At 45.1% G+C, this 19,465-nt stretch overlaps 1 protein-coding gene across 10 annotated transcripts in view; it reads right to left on the reverse strand.

Annotated features, from left to right (window-relative positions):
* Positions 1 to 19,465, reverse strand: part of SFXN5 (sideroflexin 5) — a 164,854-nt gene that overhangs the window by 98,490 nt on the left and 46,899 nt on the right. For all 10 annotated transcript variants that reach the window (XM_023552771.2, XM_023552770.2, XM_023552769.2 and 7 more), the window contains 2 exons: positions 1,675 to 1,701; positions 1,043 to 1,097 (listed from right to left, as the gene is read on the reverse strand). In XM_023552771.2, the coding sequence (XP_023408539.1) occupies positions 1,043 to 1,097; positions 1,675 to 1,701 (82 nt within the window). The remainder of the gene's footprint in view (positions 1 to 1,042; positions 1,098 to 1,674; positions 1,702 to 19,465) is intronic.

Consider the following 19,465-nt stretch of genomic DNA (forward strand, 5'->3'; position numbering starts at 1 on the left):
ACAGCCAGGCCCTGGGCACCCTCTCCTCCGTGCTAGTGGCCCAATACTGCAGCAGGGCTCCCGTCACCACCCCTGCAGTGGTCAGTGAGCAGCCTCCTGTTCCAGCATGCTGTGGGTGCATACTTGTGCATGCACGTGTGCCACTGCTCTCCTACATACCTCCTCTGGGGAGAGGCCAAGGTCAAGAACTCCAAGAGAAGCCAGGCTCGAGGTGAGAGCTTGAGGTCTCCTGCTATGGCCTGTGCAGGGGCTAGGGAGCACCCACACCTGGATACAGGATGCTCAGAGCCTTTGCTGCCTTGGTGTGCCTGAGGGCAAAGTGGGGGTCACTGGCACTACCTGGCCAGGTGTGCGTGCTGGTGTCATGTGTCCATCTATTCCCTGGTTGTGCATTCTCCCACCCCCATGCAGTCAGGCGCTCTGGGGGTGGGCTCTGCCAGCCCCTACATTGGAGCTGTTCCTCTAAGGCCCACTGAGCGAGAGTCTTCCGGGGCAGGATCTCATTTCCTCCCGCTGATGCTGACCTGCCCAGAACAGTAACCTTGCTTCTCTATGTGCTCAGTGGTGCAGAGCACAGATGTTCTAGAAGGCAGGTTAATAGTAGGATCAGAGAACAGGTGGTAAATCTGGGGATTAACTGCCTGAAAGGTGAGCAGGAAGCAGGACTTAAGAGGAAAGGTGGTTGGGCACAGGTGACGGAGGAGGAGTACCTGTAGAAGCCAGGGCTGGTCTGTGAACAGGCATCACCCCCAAGACTGCCACTAAGTCAGAGGTGGATGACCTGTCAGGCCAGGACTCCATCCGACTGCTCAGTCAGAAAGTTTGGAGGGCAGGCAGAGAGGACAGGCAACTTTTTAAAAAGCTTCATAGGTGATTCCAGGGCCTGGCCTGAGTCTTACAGGGTTGAGTCAAGGGGAACTGTGTGGACATGCATGTAACAGGCTTCATCTCAGGCCAGTGCACCTGGAAGTCCTGCAGCAGTGACAGCAGGCAGCAAGTGAGCACCCGAGGCTGGGCAGAACCAGGGGGACCCAGGGCTTACCTGACATTCTAAAAGGCATGAAGATCTTCTCATTAGTGTCCGGATGCAGGATAGCCTGGCCAGAGCAGGGAACAGAGTACAGCATGACGGCAGGGAGGTGGGCAAGACAAGTAGAGGTGTTAGGAGAGTTAGGAGGGAGATTGGTCGTTCCTCAAGGAAGATGTGGGTGACCAGTGGCTGTAACTGCCTTCCGGCCAGTCAGTCCTTTCCCACATTCAGGGCAAAGAAAACCAAATGTGCCTCACAAGCCGCACCCCACCTCCTGACTAACCCACAAAGCTGACGGCGGGGAGACCAAAAGCCCATGAGACTGCTATCTTGCAGGCCCTCTATCGCTGGTGCCTGGCACAGAGTACACACTTAATAAGGATTTTGTGGAAGGAGGCAGTCCTTTCCTGGTGCTTTGAGGGCCCAGAGAAAGGCACGCTTGGCCTAAACGCCAGTCTTCAGAAACTCAGGCTCTCAGTGCTAGAGAAGAAGGAAGGGGTGAGGTGGCCAGGGACAAATGGCAGGGGAGAGGCTGGGTGTACAATAGCTATGGGAGAAGGGGCTTAGCTAGCTCCCCCAGACAGGGCAAGACAGGGCCCAGGAGAACACAGAGAAGGGAGGGAAAAAATCCAAAATGGAATTACCTGCTTGATTTTCTGAGCGCTCCAGAGCTAAGGAAGGAAGAAAGGAAGGAGGGAAAGAAGGAGGGAGGGAGAGAGAAAAGGAAAGGAAAAGAAAAGAAAGAAAAACACACATCAGTTTAAAGTCTCAAAGCCACATTTTCTAACCAGTGATCCAACTCCAAAGGCATAAGAGGCCAAGGTGACCTCCTCACCCCAGGCCCAGCAGCCCCCTGGGGGGTATGGCATCAGGGGATAACTTAAGGCACAGATCCCACAGTGGGAGAGCTGAGGGACCTCCTGCAGAACTCCGAATCAACCCCTATAATTCTTACAGAGGAAGAATCAGAAGGTCATAAACTGAGTTGGTGAAAAAGCCTGAGCTAGAGCCTTCTGCCCTGATCCACTGACATGCTGGTGTCGGCACAGAGGCAGAAGACTAAGGACCTGTTTGTCCAGTGGAAGCTTCTGAGGAGTGGTCAGAAATGACCAGCTGGGGGCCAGTGGGAAGTCGGACAGGCCTGGGTATGGATCTTGGCCCCACTACTCACCAGTGTGGCCTTCAGAGAGTCACTTAGACTCTCTGGGCCTCCATTTACCTACCTGTAAATGGGGAAACACCACATATTTTACCAGGTGGGTACAAGGATGAGTGAGATAATATATACCAAGTCTGGGCCAAGGTGAGCAATTAAGCATCATTTAGCTATTACCATTATCACACCAACCTAACTCCATCTGCCTCTCTCTGAGGGGTTCTGTAATGGACTGAATCATGTCCCCCAAAACTATGTGTTGTAAATTCTAAACTCTATACCTGTGAATGGAAACCCTGGTGGTGTAGTGGTTAAGAATTTGCTAACCAAAAAGGTCGGCAGTTCAAATCTACCAGGAGCTCCTTGGAAACCCTATTGGGCAGTTCTACTCTGTCCTATAGAGTCACTATGAGTTGGAATTGACTCAACGGCAATGGGTATACCTGTGAATGAGGTGCAATAGTTAAAGCACTCGGCTGCTAACCGAAGGGTTGGTGGTTCAAACCCATCAGCTGCTCCAAAGGAGAAAGATGTAGCAATCTGCTTCTGTAAAAAATTACAGCCTTGGAAACCATACAGGGCAGTTCTACTCTGTCCTGTAGGGTCACTATGAGTTGGAATCCACTCAACAGCAGTGTGTTTGGCTTTGGTTATACCTGTCCTATAGGGTCGCTATGAGTCGGAATCGACTCAATGGCGCTGGGTTATACACTGGGTACACCTGTAGATGTAATCCTATTTGGGAATAGAATTTTCTTTATTATATTAATAAGGCCATATCAGTGTACGGTGTGTCTTAAAACCTAATCACTTTTGAAATACAAAAAGAGCAGATTAAGCCCAGAAGCATGCAAGCACAAATGGGAAAAAGACAGATGCTATGTGGAGATCTCCAAGAAGCTGAAAGAGACAAAGATCTTCCCCAGAGTGAACCGAGTGACCCGTCCTATAGAGCCAGTGCCCTGAATTCAGACTTTCAAGCTCCTGAACTGTGAGGTTGCTGAGTCGGAATCAACTCAGTAGCAATGGATTTGGTTTTTGAATTGTGAGGAAATAAATTTCTGTTCAGTAAAGCCACCCATTTGTGGTATTTTTGTTGCAATAGCACTAGTAAACTAAGGCAGGCTCTAAGACCCCCTCCCAATCTCCTCTACCATCTAGACTTCAACAGGCCCACGGTCAAGCTCTATGACTATGTCCTCTAATAAACCAACAGCAACAATATTAACAAAAGACAGCTGGTTGGACCATAGTCTCGTAGGACAACTTGGTCAATTGCCATAACATAGTTCATAAAGATAATGTTCTACATCCTAGTTTGGTGAGTAGCCTCTGGGGTCTTAAAAACTTGTAAGCAGCTATCTAAGATACAACTATTGGTTTCTGCTCATCTGGAACAAAAGAGAATAAAGGAAACCAAAGACTCAAAGAAAAACGAGTCCACAGGACTAATAGCCCATACAAACCACGGCCTCATCTAGCTTGAGACCAGAAGAACTAGATGGTGCCCAGCAACGCTACCGACCATTGTGACCAGGGACACAACAGAAGGTCCCAGATAGAAAGGGAGAAAAATGTAAAACAAAACTCAAATTCCTAAAAAAATGCCTGACTTATTGGACTGATAGAGATAAGAGGAACCCCTGAGGCTACTGCCCTAAGATACCCTTTGAACTTGGAACTGAAGCCACCCTCAGTGGTTACCTTTTATCCAAATAATAGATAGGCTCATAAAATAAACCATATCATCCATAAGTACTGTGCTCCCTTAGATAATCAACTATATGAGACCAAACAGTCAATATTTGCCCTAAAACAAAGATGAGAAGGTAAGGAGTGGCAGGGAAGCTGGATTAATGGAAACAGAACAAACATAACAGCAACAGTGAGAATGTTGACACATTGTGAAAAAATGTAACTGTCGTGGATTGAATCATGTCCTCCCAAAATAATGTGTCAACTTGGCTAGGCCATGATTCTCAGCACTGTATGGTTATCTTCCATTTTGTGATCTAATTATCTTCTATTTGTGATATATTTTAAATCCTAGACTCTGTGCCTGTGGTTATGGTCCCATTTGGGAGTAAGCTGTCCATTATGTCAATGAGGCAGGATTAGGTCATGTTAATGAGGATTAAGGTGGGATGCAACACCCTTACTCAGGTCACAGCCCTGATCTGATGTAAGGGGAGTTTCCCTAGGGTATAGCCTACATCACCTTTTATCTTACAAGAGATAAAAGGAGAGAGAAAGGAGCAGAGAAGCACCTCCTACCACCAAGAAAGAAGAGCTGGGAGTGAAGCATGTCCTTTGGACCCAGGGTCCCTATGCTGGAAAACTCCTAGACCCAGGGGAAGATTGATCTCAAGGACCTTCTCCCCAGAGCTGACAGAGAAAGAAAGCCTTTCCCTGGAGATGGCACCCTGAATTTGAGCTGCTAGCCTCCTAAACTGTGCAAGAATAAATTTCTGTTTGTTAAAGCCATTCACTTCTAGTATTCTGTTATACCAGCACTAGGTAACTAAGACAGTAACCAGTGTCTTAGAATTTATATAAAAATTGTTAAACGGGAACCTAATTTGCTATGTAAACTTTCACCTAAAACACAATAAAATATCAAAAAAAAAAAAAAAAAGAGAGAGAGAAAGAGAAGAACAAGAAGAAAGCTTAAAAAAAAAAAAGACAACTAGTAGCTGGTTACACCCCAGTTTCAGAGTTTGTTTGAGATCTCAGGAGCAGAGTAGGCCTCCTTATCTTTTGCCTTGTCTCTAGATCTGGACAGACTGAAATCCTACAGAATGAGAGGGGCATTTAAATCATGGGTTCTCAACTCTGGCTTCACGTTAGAATGTCTGGGGGAATTCTTCCAGCATTTTTCTAAAGCTCCCTAGTTGGTTCTTAAGGTACAGCCAGGATGAGAACCCTTGATTTAAACGAAGATACTTCAATTGCCTCGAACGATCACTAGAGGCAGCAGAGCGCGGTGTTTTCAGAGCTAGGCAAACTGTCTGGGCTCCCGGCTTTGCCACTTCCACCTCTAGGAGGGTGAAGTAAAGGAGGAGTGTTGGAGGAGGTTACAATAGAGCATCACCCTCACCCAGCTTGACAGCAAGTCATAGATAATGTCTAAAACTGCTCCATCAAGGATAGTTGTGTAAGTGATTGTTTATTATGACTGTATAGAAGTGAAAGAAAGAAGAAACAGAGAAAGGACTTGAAAATGGCTGCCTCTGGGAAAAAGATCAGGGGTTGGGGTGGGGTAGGGAATGACTTTTTACTTTGTGGTGCTATTTAACTTTTTTTTCTTTTTTTTTTTTTAACTTTTTAAAATTATAAGAATGCTTTCCAAACCAAACCTGTTGCCATCGGGTCAATTCCAACTCATAGGGACCCTATAGGACAGAGTAGAACTGTCCCATAGGGTTTTCTAGGCTTTAATCTTTATGGAAGCGGACTGTCACATCTTTCTCCTGCAGAGAGGCTGGTGGGTTCGAACCATCAACCTTTTGATTTGTAGCCAAGCGCTTAACCACTGCACCACCAGGCTCCTTCAAGAATGTGTTACTGTGATAAAAATAAAAATTCATTAAAATAAATCCCCCTTCTAAAGAAAAAAAAAATACTTTGCTTGGAAAAGGTTATGGTGTCAGCTACCCCCAGCATTGATACAATTCAAAACAAAATTTTATCTTTCTAAGATAAAAAAAAGTTATAAGCAATCCCCTGAAAGGTTGCTCACAAGACTGGGGCTTCTCCAGATGCTGTAGGTTTAAGCTGAGAAGCAATTTTGGCACCAGGGAGGTTGGGAACTGGCTCCTGAGGTTTAGGGTGAAGGGCAGGCCAGGGGCCTGGCAGACTCCTTCCCACATCTCTTCCCAGCCACGCAGCATGTGTAGCTCCAGCAGGGCACTGGTAATTTGCTTTGGAAAGCTTTCCTTCAAACTCACTGAAACACAATTTTGGCACTAACGGGTAGCTTCAGCCAACTAACTAGGAGTCTAGGTGGCACAAGGGATTTGCGATTAGCTGGAAACCCTGGTGGCATAGTGGTTGAGTGTTACTGCTGCTAACCAAACATTGGCCGTTTGTATCCACCAGGCACTCCTTGGAAACTCTGTGGGGCAGTTCTACTCTGTCCTATAGGGTCACTATGAGTCGAAATCGACTCGAGGGCCATGGGCAACGGGCTAACCTAAAGGTCAGTGGTTTGAACCCACCCAGTAGCTCTGCAGAAGAAAGGCTTGGTAAACTGCTTCTGTAAAGATTACAGCCAAGAAATCCCTAGGGAGCAGGTCTACTTTGTAATATGTGGGGTCACCATGAATCAGAATCAAGACAACGGCAAAGGGTTCAACCAACTGGGGAGACCCTTGGCAGTACCTCAGAAGAAAGACCTGGTGATCTACTTCTAAAATATCAGCCATTGGAAATCCTGTGGAGCACAGTTCTACCCTGACACACATGAGGTTGCTGTGAATCAGTCAACGCACCAGCAACTGGTTTGTTTTTTTTCGTTGTTGGGTTCAACCAACTGGGAGATAGTCCCTCCCTTAATAATACTGCATATATTCTCCATGTATTAATTAGTGGTTCACAAAGTATGGTCCTAGGTCAGCAGTGTCTAGGGCCCCTGAATCAGGCAGTCGGAGATGGATGGAGCCCAGCAGTCTGCATTGTGATAAGCCCTCCAGGGCATTCTGATGCTCACTCAAGTTTGTGAAGCTCTGCATTAGTAAGCAGAGCCCTGGTGGTGCAGTGGTTAAGAACTATGACTGCTAACCAAAAGGTTGGCAGTTCAAATTCACCAGCCGCTCCTTGGAAACCCTATTGGGTAGTTCTACTCTATCCTATAGAGTCACTATGAGTCAGAATCAGCTCGACAGCAACAAGTTGACATCAGTAGCTACTCTATAGGGTTGCTATGAGTCGGATTCAACTCTACGGCAATGGTTTTTTTTTGTTTTGTTTTCTAAGAACAATATACCTTTCCTAAGAAAGAATTTTGCAACTTTCATACTTTTTCAAATCACCTTAATATCCACGAGTATGTTTTGTCCTTGAACATCTGTGTGAAGTGCAAGGAGGCATGAGGCTGGGACTGAGAGACCCAGAGCTGAAGGGTGAGGTGAAGGGTCACAATGTGACTTTGAGGGAGGAGAATATGGGGGGTGGGGGACACGCCTTCTGAGCAGGTTCAATGCGGGAGGTGTCTCTTGGGGCAGGAACAAGGCCAGAGGTGGGGCCCTGAGACCACTGTTCTTTTTGTTCAGCCAAGTAGGGAGATAGGAAGGCAACAGGCACCTGTCAAAGCAGCAGAGAACTAAGGGTGGCCAAGCAGACAGGCTAGGTCAGACCATAGCCACACAGGCAGCAGGGTGTCCTAGGAGCAGGGGCTTGGAGTCAGGCAGACTTGGTTCAAATCCCAGGCTCACTACAGCATTCACTACTCTAGGTCTTGCTTTCCTCATCTGTGAAATGGCTTAAGACCACCAAAGCCCAGGATGGTTGTGAGGCTGGAGTTCTGCCTGTGAAGCCCTCAGCATAGTGCCTTACAGAGTAGACACCTAGAAGCCTCGCAAGACTGGAAATGGGCAGATGGATTCGTGGTCTAAGCCTGTGATCCCCTGAAGGCTTCCTATACCCCTCCCAGGCCAGGCCCTCCTGCCCAGGGCCATGTGGGAGTTAAGCAGGCCCAGCTCCAGGCTAGAAGGCTATAAGACCACCGCTGGCATTGTTAGTCCCATTCCACAGATGAAAAAAGTGAGGCCCAGGAAGATTGAGAGAGTTTCCCAGCATTCATTCCCAATGTTTCCCATTGGCTTTGGGGCACCTCTGCCAGGAGTGTGTAGAGAGGTGATGTTAACCTCACCCTGGAGGCTGATGGGGCAGGCCCTGTAGGTCTCACACACAGTTATACCCAGGTACAGACTCTGGCCAGTGGGCCTCTTGCTGGCAGTCTCTGACTCTGAGGTGGTCATGACCTTGGGTGCCCTCTACTCCAGAGGCTCTGACTCTGGTTAAAGGAAGGAGGAGGGTAAGGACCTAACACAAAGCTCAGGCTGGGCCCTCTCCCTGCAACTATCCCTCGATCTCCACCCAAGTGGGGAAGAACTCTCCCACTGGGGTTTGGCAATACTATGAGGCAGGGACTCCCATCCTGTGTCAGTCCCTCCTGTCAGGGAAGAAGTATCTGTTTATCACAAGCCAAGCAAGATGGAGGTGGCATTTTAAGGGCTTATAAAAGGCACTTCTTAGCATAAAAGGATCATTCTCATGGTGATACATCAGGCACCGTGACAGGTCTCTGTGAGTTTGTAGGGGCAGGAGAGGGGCAAGGGTGTAAAGTAACAGAGAGAGGGAACACATCTTTCCAGCATCCTCGAGTCACACTCACCCTAGCCCCCAGGACAGGAAGGGAAGCTGAGCCGTCTCTCTCAGGGCCTGGGGAACAGCAAGGCTATGGCAAGCCTAGCGTGGTGGTTCCCAACCCTTGCTGCGCATTAGAACCTCTGGAGAGTTATCTGTACTCTTAAAACTTCCCCTGTGAAGTACAGGTTAACAATTCCAAAACTACTACACACATTCGTTAGAACTGAACAATTAAGTAAATGGATGGTGAATTGTTGGAGCCAGGTTTCTCACTTTTGAGTGAGAAGTAGGAAGTTTTACATGAGCAGAAGCTGAAGGCTAGAATGATCCATGTACTGCCGGGTTAGAGTTGGAATCAGAATCAGTCTTGTGTTAGTTCAGTATAGATGCAGACAGATATAAACAGAAACATTTATAGACACGTACAAATGCACAGGTTAGTATACATATGTATTTCCTTGCTCTGTCAAGGCCTAGAAGCAACAACACTCCCTTAGCAACAAACACACTTAGCACCCAGATCTTGGTTTCTAATACCAGTGTCCAATAAAAGCACAAGGACTTCTTGGAGAAATGGCTGATTCTATGGCTGGGGAGGGAATACCGTATTTTTACACAAATAATGTGCACCTTCTACATTTGTTTGCCAATCAAATCCCCCATGAGGTATTTACGTACGCGCCAGTAAGCCAATTTTTTTTTTTTTTTTTTACATCCTGCTGTAAGAAACAATTAATACAGTGCATTTACAAAAAATATCTTAGGGAGGGGGCAATGCATGGTTGGCAAATAAACGTAAAAGGTGCACGTTATTTGTGTAAAAATACGGTATATAAGATGAGCCTGGAGCATCCTGTAGTGCCAGAAAGTAAGACAGTGTTCAAAAAGAAAGAAAGAAAAAACACCATGTTGGGATATGTCAAAGGGAAAACAGGAGCCAATGGGAAGAGCTCGCAATGGCCACAGCTGGAACAAGTCAAAACACAAACTATATAAAGCAGTATTGGATTATAACTCAAAGTTATAAGATAAATATCCATGAGTCCATACTGATATAAATATCATTTACATTTATATATCATTTTATAAATAAATGATTGAATAAATAAATAAAAGGAGAAAAGACTAATTTCCCATGCAGAAGAATTCCAAATAATGTATGGTAGATACTCTGCCCTCAAGGAGGGGGGAGCATAACTCCTCACTCTTTTTTTTTTATTAATTTTTATTGTGCTTTAAGTGAAAGTTTACAAATCAGGTCAGTCTCTCATACAAAAATTTACATACACCTTGCTATACACTCCTAATTGCTCTCCCTCTAATGAGATAGCACAGTTCTTCCCTCCACTCTGTCTCCTCGTGTCCATTCCGGTAGCTTCTCCCCTCCAGACAGGAGATGCCAACATAGTCTCCTGTCTACTTGATCCAAGAAGCTCACTCCTCACCAGTATCATTTTCCATCCCGTATTCCAGGCCAATCCCTATCTGAAGAGTTGGCTTTGGGAATGGTTCCTGTCTTGGGCTAACAGAAGGTCTGGGGACCATGGCCTCCGGCGTCCTTCTAGTCCCAGTCTGACCATTAAGTCTGGTCTTTTTATGAGAATTTGGGGTCTGCATCCCACTGCTCTCTTGTTCCCTCAGGGGTTCTCCCCACTCTTTATGTATGGACTGTGCTCAGCGACTTACTTCCAAACAGTATAGTATGGAAAGGAGGTTGCAGAGGATTAATGACTTTTGTATGTGGCCTTTCTAGCGATGGTCTTCTAACTCCCACCCAGGTGATTGTGTAATAGGGTAACTGTGGCCTACCAAGCGGATTGGTCAGTTTTGCCCTAAAAGAGAGCCAATTCCAGAGCAGGGAGGAGGAGCCCACAACCACTAAGGAAAGAGAGACCAACAGGGGAGACCCAGCAGCAGAGACCCAGTGGCAGGAGATGGTGCCCTGGGCTGCGAAGCACAAAGAAAGAAAGCTGAGTGCCTTCGGACAGACTGAGGGCCAGGGAGAGGTATGCCTGAGAGCACAGCTGGGAAGAAGCTATCCTGATGGAAGAACTGTATCTTGAGTGTTCCTGAGCGTGAGTTGTAACTGTTACTTCCCTAATAAACCCATAACTATGAGTATGGTCCACGAGTTCTTACGTGGCCATTGCAATGAATTACCGAACCCAGCAGAGATGGAAAGAGTGCTGTGGGGGGAAGGCTAGTTTCAGAATTAGTAAAGATGGCAGAGAGGAGGCCTGTCTGTCCTCCACCTCATGGGAGTCAACCTTGCATTACTGATCTTCATTCTCCTTCTCCCTTGTGGGGTTGGAGGAGGTCAGACACTGTCCCCAATCTGTTTTTACAGGAGTAAAAGGATAACTTTACAGTGGAGAACCCTCACAAATACTTCCTCAGTTAGGAGATAAAGGTCAATATCAACAGTCATAAATCATATCGGGATTATACACCCTTCATATGACATGATGAGAATGGCACTTTACCTCTGGGGTCTTTCTTCCAAAGTCTAATTATCCCAGTCTAATCATGAGAAAAACATCAGACAAACCCAAATTGAGGGTTATTCTAGAAAATATCTGCACCATTACTCCTCAAAACTATTAAGGTCATTGAAAACAGGGAAAATCTCAGAAACTGTCACAGCCAAGAGGAGGCTAAGGAGACATGACAACTAAGCATAATGTGGCATCCGACATGGGAACTTGGAACAGAAAAAGGACATTAGGTAATAACAAAGGAAATGTGAATAAAGCATGGACTTCAGTTAATAATAATGTATTAGCATTGGCTCATTAATTGTGACAAATGTGTCCTACTGATGTATGATATTAACAATGGGGAAACTGGGTAGGGGGTTATGGGAACTCGCTGTAATATCTTCTCAATTTTTTTGCATATCTAAAACTATTCTAAAATAAAAAGCTCATTTAAAAAAACTCAAGATCTCCTCATCTGATTCTTTAAAAAAAAAAAAAAAAAAATCCCCCATGATACGGTTGGATAGCCAACAGAAAAACTAGTAGTCCAAGGACATCAGAGACAATATAAAGAACACAGCGTTAGAAACAGACAGGTCTGTATTTAAATCCTGGCTCTGACATTTATTGTATGCATGGGCTTGGACAAGCTACTCTGCCTCTATGCCTTGAGTTCTCCACCAGTAAATGGGGATGAAGCCCCCACCTAAGTCCCAGGATTGTTGAAAGGGTAGGGCAGAGACAGTGTGTGGTGCTCATCAGCCAGTTTGCTTTTCCTTCATGTACACAGAGAACCCTATATTCCCCAGGCCATCTACCAGCAAGTGGGATTGTGGGACTGTCTGCTGACTGGGCAGGATTGATGTTCGCTACTTGCAGGCCCAGTCCCAAAGTCTCCCTCCTACAATCTACCATCTGCCATGTGCTCTCTCTTCCCTGTTTGCAGAGGGTCCAGTGGAGGACTATGAGGCCCTGGAAGACAGTAAAGCCATGAAGCGAAAGGAGCCTGGTCCCTGAACAATGACATATGCCAAGTTCCTGCTGCACTAGACCCTGACATGAGTGTGAAACCAACCTACTGCATTACTGTGAGAGCTAGGGTTGCATGTTACAGCACTTGGTTTAATAATACAGAGGGTTGAATAAGATGTGCATATATAAAATACTTGGCCCATAGAACACTCAGTAAATGCTGGTCCCCCAAAATAGAGGGGAAGCAATTCAAATGAGCAGTATTTTTTTTTAAAGGACTTAAATCATTTTTCAAAGGGACTTCATCTCTATTGTCTTATTCTTACAGCATGCCTGTGAGGTTGGTAGATGATTTTCTGACAAGGTAACTTATCCCAGAGAGATTATAAGTGACTCAGCCAGGGTTCAGGGGCCCAAAGACAGGATTGAGACAGCCCTCTCCACTCTCCAGTGGCCATCCAGAGCAGATGGATATCTGGGGCTGGCTAGGGCCACTGCCAACCAGAGGCAAAAGAGGAGGAAGACAGTTAGCTGACATCATCTGGTGGGGTTGGTAAAAAGTCCCAGAACCTCCTCCTTCAGCCTGGCAGCAGGTACTCCTCACCAGCACGGGTTGCTCCCTGCCCTAGAAGGAGTCCAACTAAACAGCACTGCACTTCTTTTTTTTAAAAAAAAAATCATTTTTATTGTGCTTTAAGTGAAAATTTACAAATAAAGTCAGTCTCTCACACAAAAACTTATATACACCTTGCTACATACTCCCAATTACTCTCCCCCTAATTAGACTAAAAAAAAAAAAAAAATTTTTTTTTTTTTAGTTAATGAGACAGCCCGTTCCCTCCCTCCACTCTCTCTTTTCATGTCCATTTCGCCACCTTCTAACCCCCTCTACCTTCTCATCTCCCCTCCAGGCAGGAGATGCCAACATAGTCTCAAGTGTCCACCTGATCCAAGAAGCTCACTCCTCATCAGCATCCCTCTCCAACCCATTGTCCAGTCCAATCCATGTCTGAAGAGTTGGCTTCAGGAATGGTTCCTGTCCGGGGCCAACAGAAGGTCTGGGGGCCATGACCACCGGGGTCCTTCCAGTCTCAGTCAGACCATTAAGTCTGGTCTTTTTATGAGAATTTGGGGTCTGCATCCCACTGATCTCCTGCTCCCTCAGGGGTTCTCTGTTGTGTTCCCTGTCAGGCCAGTCATCGGTTGTAGCCAGGCAACATCTAGTTCTTCTGGTCTCAGGATGATGTAGTCTCTGGTTCACGTGGCCCTTTCTGTCTCTTGGGCTCATAATTACCTTGTGTCCTTGGTGTTCTTCATTCTCCTTTGATCCAGGTGGGTTGAGACTCATTGATGCATCTTAGATGGCTGCTTGCTAGCGTTTAAGGCCCCAGACGCCACTCTTCAAAGTGGGATGCAGAATATTTTCTTAATAGATTTTATTCTGCCAATTGACTTAGGTGTCCCCTGAAACCACAGTCCCCAAACCCCCGTTCCTGCTATGCTGGCCTTCGAAGCATTCAGTTTATTCAGGAAACTTCTTTGCTTTTGGTTTAGTCCAGTTGTGCTGACCTCCCCTGTGTTGTATGTTGTCTTTTCCTTTACCTAAAGTAGTTCTTATCTACTATCTAATTAGTGAATACCCCTTTTCCACCCTCCCTCCCTCCCCCCTCTCGTAACCACAAAAGAATGTTTTCTTCTCAGTTTAAACTATTTCTCAAGTTCTTATAATAGAGCACTGCACTTCTAATCCATGGCCACATCTGTGTCCCTCAGGCTCAAGGACTGGCTCCTGCTCCCCCGCAAGGAGCAGCAGTTGGAAAGCGGACAGATGTTGGCTTATCAGCAAAGAGTCATCATAGGGTACTCTTGAAGGCCAGGAACCCAGAGCCTACAGACGTGTTCCCCACTTCATGAATGAAACTACCACAGAGATGTCCCAGGCAGGCTAGTGGCACAGATAAAAGGCAGTGGTAAAGCCTCACATGAAAATTTCATGCTTCTGTATTTTGCTGAGCACGTTCCCTCCCATTAACTATTTGATCACCCATTTCCATACATAGGACAGGTAAGAAAATCGAACTTCAGAGCCATACCCAAGATCTCAGAGATGAAGCCAGAACTACAGTGTATGATCTCTGACTTGGATTCATTCACTCATTCATTCTCATTCACTCATTCATATTTACTGACCACCCTCTATGTGTCAGACGCTTTTCTAAGGGCTTTGTACATACTAACTTATTTACTACCCTCACCAACCGTATGAGGTAGAGACTAGTATATCCCCTATTTTACAGATATAGGAATTGAGACACAGACCAGTGAATTGACTTGCCCAAAATCTCACAGAAGGGCTGGGATTTGAACCCAAGCAGCCTGGTTCTAGAGTCCCCACTCATAACCTCCATATACACCTCATCACTAAATGGTAGCACACTGTTCTGCCCCATTTTTTTTTTTTTTTAAATTAGGCACTGTCTTAGTTACCTAGTGCTGCTATAACAGAAATACCACAAGTGGTTGGCTTTAACAAACAGAAGTTTATTCTCTCATAGTCTAGGAGGCTAGAAGTCCGAATTCACTGTGCCAGCTCCAGAGGAAGGCTTTCTCTGTCAGTTCTGGAAGAAGGTCTTTGTCTCAATCTTCCCCTGCTCTAGGAGCTTCTCAGCACAAAGACCCTGGGTCCAAAGGACACACTCTGCTCCTAGCACTGCTTTTTTGGTGGTATGAGGTCCCAGTCTCTCTGTTTTCTTCTCTCTTTTTTTAATCTCAAAAGAGATTGACTCAAAATACAAGCTAATCTTGTAGATTGAGTCCTGCCTCATTAACATAACTGCCTCTAATCCTGCCTCATTAACATCACAGAAGCACGATCTACAGCACATAGGAAAATCATATCAGATGACAAAATGGTAGACAATCACACAATCATAGTTGACACACATTTTGGGGGATACAATTCAATCCATAACTGGCATGTAATATATTTGAGAGAGCTTTTCACACTAGCACATACAGAGCAGGCTTATTCTGATAGAAGCCTTGAATGAATATATTATAAACTGTCCCCTATTGTTGGACTTTTAGGCTATTTTTCATGTTTTACTCTTACAACCTAACCTCCAGTGAATTTCACCATAGTTATCATTATTATAGGATCCCCTGGGAGGCACAAATGGTTAAGTGCTCAGCTACTAGCCAAAAGGTTGGCAGTTCAAATCCACTTAGAGGTGTCTTGGAAGAAGGCCTGGTGATCTACTTCCGAAAGATCACAGCCACTGAAAACCCCACGGAGTGCTGCTCTACTCTGACACACATGAGGTTGCCATGAGTTGGAATCAACTCAATGGCAACTTTTTGTTGTTGTTTATTTATTTATTTTGGGTATCATTATTATATCATTAGCATTTAAGAAAAAAAAAGGATAAATGTATACAGTTATCTCTGGAAGGATACAGAGGAAACTGCTGGTTCTCTACGGAGGGAAAGTGAGTAATAGGGGAATGAGGAAAAGGAGACTTATTTATTTTTGAACTCTCTACTCTCTTTATAACTTTAGAATTTTGTATATTGTTTCTATATTACCTATTCGAAATAATCGTTTTTAAAAAATTAAGGGTAACCACTAGAAAAAACTGAAATATAATACACAATTTTCAACCTCTTTATTGACCCCTACATCACAGACTGTAAACTGTCCAACAAAATCTAAAGCCCCTTCTTCCATAGCAATAGAACAGTAACTGGCAGGTGGCTGACGTGTTACTTTACATTTCCCAGCCTCCCTCGCAGTTAGGCTTATCCATGTGACTGAGTCCCCCAGACAGCATCTGAGGGGAAGTAAGACATGATTTATTTGGCCAGAGCCTCCCCCTCCATGCTCTTTATCCCCTTCCTGCAGCCTAGTTTTGGCCACGCAGAGAGAACACCACCCAGGAGATAGTGGAGAAACGTGATGAAAGAACCCTGAGTCTCTGAATGATCTAGTGGAGGAGAGGCACCTGCCCACTGGAACTTGAAGAAGTATTATTACATGGAAGAGAAATAAACTTCCATCTTATTTGAGCCAATGCAATTTGGGGTATAACCCTAAATATCATGATTCATTTGGGGCTATACAAAACATCCTTCCATGTTATCAGGAAGGCTTTCCATAGAAGAGGCAGGGATGAAAGTTAAGATGCTTTTTGAGGCTCTTCTTGTGGTGTCTGGCAATGTTTCAGCTCAGGAGATTTGAGGGGATGTAGGAATAGTCCTAGAAGAATCGGGGTCATGGTTTCTGGCCCTGGCTTAACTACTAACTTGAATGGTCTCCCTGTGCAAATCACCTCATGCCTTAGACCTACATTGTTTTTAAAATTAACTTGGCAGGGGCATGGTGGTGTGGGAAGTTCCATGTACCCATCCCCTCAAGGGTCACTGAGGGAAAAAAAAAATACAAATCGGCAGACTCAGCTTTGTAAGAAGTCCAGAAAGCAGTCAAAGGGTTACAGCAACTAAGTGAAAACTAAATCAAGAAAAAGGTATTTTTTAAATAGTAGGAAAGCTTTGATTTTCTATAGTCTGTACTACTCCTCCTCCCCAGCTCAGTGGCTTGCCATCTTGAAGTAGCAGCAGCGGGAGATGCACTCTCAGAGAGGGGACTTGACCTCTGGCTCTAGAGTAGGAAGTGCTGATTTTGTTAGTGGACTGTTGTTTGTGTCTATACTGATCTGTCTGGGGGCTGCCTGAAGGACTGAAGTAAGACTTCTCACACAGGGTGAGAGGAGCCGCAGACAATAACACCTAAGGGTTTTAACTGCCCATAGCTGCCTTGGGCTGAACAGTGCAATTGAAGCATACAATTAATGCCAGGAGGCTGAAGGAAAGGCCAGACTGAGAGTTTTGTTTTGTTTTGTTGAAATTGGGTCTTTCAGAAGTACCGTGTATACAGGGTATTAAGAGGGCCACATGCATGCTCAAGGTAAAAAGTATGTGCAGAAAATACTTAAGAAGACCCTTTGCTTTCACCTAGGGCTGATCCCTAACTGTACTATAAGCCAGGTTTCTAACTGAAAGGTCAGAGGTTTGAACTTACCAGCCACTCTGCAGGAGAAAGACATGACAGTCTGCTTCCATAAACATTACAGCCTTGGAAACCCTATGAGGGCAGTTCTACTTTGTCATACAGGGTTGCTATGAGTCAGAATCAACTCGATGGCAATGAGCTTGGGTTTTGGTTTAAGTGTTGAAGGAGAGCTCTGACACAGAGCCAATTTGCAATGACTGTAAGAAGTATTTTCCCTCCACCGGACTACAAAGAAATCTCTTTCAAAACATGAGCGGGGCACAGTCTAGGGATCAAAGTCTTCAGTATCCATGCATGTCCATGAAGGCAGTTGTTGCAAAAAATAGATGAGGTCACTGAGCAGACAACTACCACAGCTGTATCTTGGGCTGGGTTCTCCAGGTAGGCAAAACCAATAAAGCATATAAACATATAGACAGAGAGCTTTATGTCAAACAAATGACTCGTGTGATTGCAGAGGCTGGAATATCCCAAGTCCGTACATGGATCAGGATTGAAGCTTCTCCTGATTCACATAGCTGCAGGGGCTGGTGAACCCAAGGTCGGCAGGTCAGAAGGCAGGGCTGTTGCTCACAGGCTGTGAAGATTGACGAATCCCAAGATCGGCAGGAAAGACCGCAGTTAAGCTGCTAGCTCACGTCCCGAGAACTGGAGGTCAGACAAACAGGAGCCAGCTGCAGGACCCAGAGTGAGCAAAAGTCCACGAGCCTTGCCAGAATATCCATTTATATTTGATGCAGGCCACACACCCAAAGAAACTCACTTTCAACTGACTGGCTACTCACAGCAGACCCCATCATGAAGGCGGTCACATTATATCAAATCTCATCATGGAAGTGATCACAACATCATAAAACTGCCAACCCACTGAGAATCATGGCTCAGCCAAGTTAACACACAACCTTATCCATCACAAGTGCTAAAAGAAAAAAACTGTCAACCAAGAATTTTATATTCATAAAACTATCCTTTAAAAATCATCCTGAGACCAGAAGAACTAGTTGGTGCCCAGCCACAATCGATGACTGCCCTGACAGGGAGCACAACAGAGAACCCCTGAGGGAGCAGGAGATCAGTGGGATGCAGACCCCAAATTCTCACAAAAAGACCATACTTAATGGTCTGACTGAGACTAGAGGAATCCTGGCGGTCATGGTCCCCAAACCTTCTGTTGGCACAGGACAGGAACCATTCCCGAAGACAACTCATCAGACATGAAAGGGACTGGACAGTGGGTAGGAGAGAGATGATGAAGAGTGAGCTAATTATATCAGGTGGACACTTGAGACTGTGTTGGCATCTCCTGTCTGGAGGGGGGATGGGAGGATAGAGAGAGTTGGAAGCTGGCAAAATTGTCACGAAAGGAGAGACTGGAAGGGCTGACTCATTAGGGGGAGAGTAAGTGGGAGTACAGAGTAAGGTGTATATAAACTTATATGTGACAGTCTGACTTGATTTGTAAACGTTCACTTGAAGCTCAATAAAAGTTAATAAAAAAAAAAAACTAACTCAGGTTGAGCATGTCAGCTGAAATAAATCAAATAAAGTAATACCTTTTAAAAAAAAATGAGAACAAAATTAAGACATTCCAAGATAAACAAAAGCTGAAGGGGAGTTCATTACAATTAGACCTGCCCCACAAGAAATGCCAAAGGAAGTCCTTAATATTGAAATGAAAGAATGCTAGACAGAAACTTGAAGCTGTATGACAAAGAAAAAAAGATCTCTGGAAAAGGTAATTTTATCAGTAAATATAAGGGTCAGTATTTTTGGTTTGTAACTCTACTTGTTATGTCGTGTCGTTGTTCTTAGGTGCCATCAAGTTGGTTCTGACTCATAGCAACCCTGTGTACAACAGAACGAAACACTGTCCAGTGCTGCGCCATCCTCACAATCATTGCTATGTTTGAGCCCACTGTTGCAGCCACTGCGTCAATCCATCTGGTCAAGGGTCTTCCTCTTTTTCACTAACCCTCTACCTTGCCAAGCACGATGTCCTTCTCTAGGGACTGGTCCCTCCTGATAACATGCCCAAAGTAAGTGAGACGAAGTTTCACCATCTTTGTTTCCAAGGAGCATTCCGGCTGTACTTCTTCCAAGATAGATTTGTTTGTTCTTCTGGCAGTCCATGGTATATTCGATATTTTTCACTAACACCATAATTCCAATGCATCAATTATTCTTCAGTCTTCCTTATTCAGTGTTCAGATTTTGCATGCACATAAGGCAATTGAAAATACCATGTCTTTAGTCAGGTGCACCTCAGTCCTCGAAGTGATATCTTTCCTTTTTAATACTTTAAAGAGGTCTTTCGTAGCATATTTGTCCAATGCAATATGTCATTTAATTTCTTGCATGATGCTTTTATGGGCACTGATTGTGTCTCCAAGTAA

The sequence above is a fragment of the Loxodonta africana genome, chromosome 15 (genome assembly GCF_030014295.1).
Source record: "Loxodonta africana isolate mLoxAfr1 chromosome 15, mLoxAfr1.hap2, whole genome shotgun sequence".
NCBI classification, from domain to species: domain Eukaryota; kingdom Metazoa; phylum Chordata; class Mammalia; order Proboscidea; family Elephantidae; genus Loxodonta; species Loxodonta africana.